At 47.7% G+C, this 4,219-nt stretch overlaps 1 protein-coding gene across 1 annotated transcript; it reads right to left on the bottom strand.

The window, feature by feature from the left end:
- Positions 1-1,211: 1,211 nt before the first annotated feature.
- LOC120846510 (zinc finger MYM-type protein 1-like) lies at positions 1,212-3,659 on the bottom strand. Its single transcript, XM_040218293.1, has one exon. The coding sequence runs from the start codon at positions 3,657-3,659 to the stop codon at positions 1,212-1,214; it is 2,448 nt and encodes an 815-aa protein (XP_040074227.1).
- Between the last annotated feature and the right edge of the window lie 560 nt (positions 3,660-4,219).

Genomic DNA, 4,219 nt, shown 5'->3' with positions numbered 1-4,219 from the left:
GGTAGTTCTACATTGTTCAAGAAATGCGCCCCGGAGAGCTCTTTAGTTTGAGGTGGAGTATAAACAATAATAATAACATTTCTTACCCGAAATGTCTGTTGTTTCGTCCGCAAGCAAGGAGAAGCACTTCTCACTGTTGACTCGACTGACGGTGGTCTGCTGAACCAGAGTGCTGCTCGCCACCAAGATTTTGTTTTGTGTTTGTGGGCTTAGGTACGTCTCGTTGCCTGGTGCTGTCTCCAGGCGATCCCTGATAAGTTCGTTCCCGCTGCAAATTTTCAAGCGCACCAGTGCACGAAAGTTTCCGTCATCTTCGAGAGGGTTCTCCAAAGAGAGCGGTCCGGCGTCACGATGTCCTCTGCGAGGTATGCCATGCCTCCCGCAAAATAATACAACTTATATTATTGAAATTAGCTTCTTCCGGTTGGTCTGCCTCTGCAAGCGTGCAGCGGAGTCCATCCTCTCTTGACTGACTCTCCTCGCGCGGTTTGTACGAAGTTGTCGGCGTCCAGAACTGCCATCTTGTGGTATTCGGTCTCGCTGTGTGCTTTGTGTTGCAAGTCGTGTTGCAAGTTGCGCCAGGGAACGGTGACACGATAGAAAGGCAGAACAAGAGGTTTAAAATGGCGATCGGCTTAAGTCGTGCTATCTCGGAGTACCTTGAGAAATAATCTGTCATGATCAACCACCAGTGGCTGTTGAAGTAGAAAAGATCCATTGCAACGCGCTGCTGTGTTCGGTCACAAAATTCCGTGTTTAGAAGCGGCATCTTGCGATTGCACGTGGTTTTGATGCATTCGTTGCATTGCTTTACTGTGGCAGTTATCTCCGCTGCTATTGTTGGCCACCAGACATGGGCGTCCACAGAACTTTTTCCAGGGGGGGGCACCCGTGCACATAAAGGGCCGGGGAAAGGGGGGGGGGGGGGGAGGTTAAGGGAAAAGAAATTGCCAAAGATGCGCGATTTCTGGTGTAAACTTCAAGGATAAAAAAAAAAAACATTAGAAACGGCAAGGTAAACTGCCAAGCTTAAAAAATAGACTGGATTTTGTTATTGAACAAAGCGTTAAGTTTAATTATTCAAATTGCAGAAAAATTATTAAAAATATGTTGACAACAAGAGTGCCAAGTCTCTGTGAACGTGAGTTCGCGGCTCACGCGAACTGATGACCAGCACGCAACACAAAATGTTCACCAACATGCGACTGTAGTTAGTCTTCCTTGAATAACAGCTGCAGACGCCTTGGATTTTTCTGGGCAAATTGCGTGATTACACGGGTGATAAAGTCGTCCTTGTGTTTCATTACACGCTCCCGGTGTACGCTCATCATACAAAGGCCGTCCAGCCTATCGTTCCTCATAGTTGAACGTAGCCACGTCTTCACTCTCCTTAGTGTACTGAACGAGCGTTCGACAGTGCAGGTGGTAACTGGTAAGGCAAGAGCCACCTCGATGGCGTTTGCGACAGCGGGGAAGAACGTCTTTGCCTGAAGCAGAAGTTCGGGATAAGATATTTCTGAGCAGTCCCCAGTTCTGTTGAGCCACATCTCATACCAGGAGATGCCCTCTTCCTTGAAGTTTTCGATGCCGTAAAAGCCTTGGAGTTCATCGGCGAGAACAGCAAACTCAACGCGACTCAAGTGCTTCATTCTTGCTGGATGCAGCTGGAGAAGTCTGTAGCTCTTCTTGTTGCTTTCAGAAAAGCGGCGAGACAAAGAAGCATTGAGAGAGTCCAAGTACGGCACATATATTGCCACGCGGTAATACTCTTCCGGCAACTGTATCCCGTAGTTGTCTCGGTGCGCCTGCCGTGAGGCTTGTCTGGGTACAGATATCAACACGCCTAGATGATTGGCCGCTTCACTTGCTGTCTTCATGATATCCGAGAACTGCTCTTCAGCGTTGGTCCGGTGGCCGCGAAAAATATTCTGCAGCTCAGTGATGTGGTTGTGTACAGAATGGAAATTCATGGATACACTCTGCAAAATGTTCGTAACGGGTTCCAGCCGTGCGCTGTACTTCGCGACAATGTGCAAACAGACGATGAAAGATGAGCTCGTTGTTGCGCAGTGGAGGATATGAGCGCGTTCCCTCGTTGCAGCATTCGAGCTTGATTCCATTGATGCCAGGTCCTCGAGCGCTTCGACTATGGCCACGTAATGCTCAGAGAAGATCCGAATTGACTTGTATTTTGCAGACCACCTTGTTTCACACAGCATCGGAATGTTGGGCACCAATTTCCTTCGGAGAACGCTCTCACGGAAGAAGTTTATGGTTTGTTTTATGACCCCTATCGTGTTTCGAATTTCAGAGACCTCGTTCAGATCGTTGATCACGAGATTGAGTTTGTGGCTTGCGCAGTGGAAGAATAGTGCCTTAGGAAGCTCTTTCTGTATTATCCTGTTTACTCCAGCTTCTTTTCCAGCCATTGTAGAGCATCCATCGTATCCCTGTCCAACGAGGTTCGACAGAATCAGCCCGGCATCCTTCAAAAACTTCAAGATTGTAGCGCCGATGCAAGCGGAGTTCAGTTGTTCCAGCTCTAAAAATCCCATAAACTGCTCCCGAACGAATGCCTCGGTTCCCGCCTTGTCAATAAAGCGAATCCCTATAGACAGCTGTTCTGTTCCTCCAATGTCCGCCGTTTCATCCGCAAGGACGGAGAAAGCCAACGCTGTGTTAGCTTCGGACACAATTTGCTCTCTCAGGATGTCGCCACAGATTGTGATGATCTCGTTCTGGATCCGGACAGAAGTGTACTTTGCGTTGACAGCACAAGAAGCGAAGTGTTCCTGAAGTCGAGCATCTCCAGCTTCCACCCGAAAATCAAGGAGATCGTTGAAGACTCCACTGTCAGACTGCTTCCCGCGAATAGGCAAGTCATGCGTTGCGCAAAAGATGATGGTGGAAACTATAGGAAATAGTTTCTCGCGGTTCTTTTCAACTTGGTGATGCAGTGCTCTGTTCAGCTGCTGTGCAACGGGTAGCTGCTTGCTCATCATTACATTCATAAAGTCTTGTGAGGCTGCCATTGCTTCCTGGTGCCATTGGGACTTTACGTGATCCCTGCACGCCTCATGCATCTTTTTGTAGTTCATGAAAGCACGCACGATAAAGCTACCTTGAGTGCCGCGGTGAACATTCGGGGGAAAAGTGACGCAGTAACGGCAAAGGGCGCCTTTCGCTTTCGCTGAGTACGCAAGCCAAGGGGAGTAATCTGCCAGCCATTGGTAGCGGAAACTTCTTCTGACAGATGTTACATCTTTCTTAAAGTCGTACTTAACATCTGGCGTCCATGGGTCTTTAAGAAGGCGTAACTTCAAAGAGTCCGGGATGCTCGGGTGTTTAGCTTTGTCTAGAAACTCTCCCAAGTCATAATTATTAAAGACCCGAGTTGCTTCCTTGCTGGAGTCACCTTGGTTTAAACCCAAACAAGGGGAAGGGGAATCATCGTAGCTTACTACGTCGTGGGAGCTCACCGTTGGTGCAGTCCCTTTCGTAGACTCGACGATGTCAGCTGCTGTCTGCTGATGAAAGCTTGCTTCACTTTGGTCAGATGTGGCAACGTTGAAACATGTCACACCAGGATCTTCAGCAGGACAACTTGATAACACTTCGTCACACATCCGCTGACGCTTGAAGAAGTGTCGAATGTCCATTGTTTCGGATCGCGCTAGGCAAAGGTGACTAGAGAGTGCCTCGTGGGAGATGGCGAACAGGCGAAATGGACGGATTGATTGTAACGGACACAGTGAACAGTCATAGCGGGCAGTAGCTTACGTCTTTGGAATCGTTGTTTGTTCAATTCTTCACTCCACGCCAGCAAATCCCAGCACGGCGTACAGAACACCGAAGCCCGCGCAGTACCGGCAGATCGCAGTCGTGTCGATGACTATGCGGCTACCCTGGTGTTTTTGTTGCTTTCATTCGTCTGAAGTGTCTGACACTCGTTCTTATACACAGAAAACAAGGCAAGGTATATTATGTCACGTATTAAAGACTTTCAGCAATAAAAACAGCGTATATAATTAATTAACCTTACTATTAAGATAGATAACAATTCATCAAATTTGGTTTCGGTTTGATTTAACTGGAATCTAAAAATGATGGCGTAGCAACTTAGTTTCGTTGAAACGGTTCGTATTAAAAGGTACTACTCCCTCAACCTTGAATGCAGTACAAGTTTTTCCAGGGGCGGATTTATGGTTCAGGTTTTGAG

Source organism: Ixodes scapularis, unplaced genomic scaffold (genome assembly GCF_016920785.2).
Source record: "Ixodes scapularis isolate PalLabHiFi unplaced genomic scaffold, ASM1692078v2 PGA_scaffold0__279_contigs__length_252992795, whole genome shotgun sequence".
NCBI lineage: Eukaryota > Metazoa > Arthropoda > Arachnida > Ixodida > Ixodidae > Ixodes > Ixodes scapularis.
Note: the sequence above shows the minus strand (reverse complement) of the source record. Positions and strands in the feature narration are given on the sequence as shown.

What these genes read in the sequence shown, in the direction of transcription:
- LOC120846510 (XM_040218293.1), bottom strand. Translation starts at nt 3,659, where the DNA reads ATGGACATTCGACACTTCTTCAAGCGTCAGCGGATGTGTGACGAAGTG.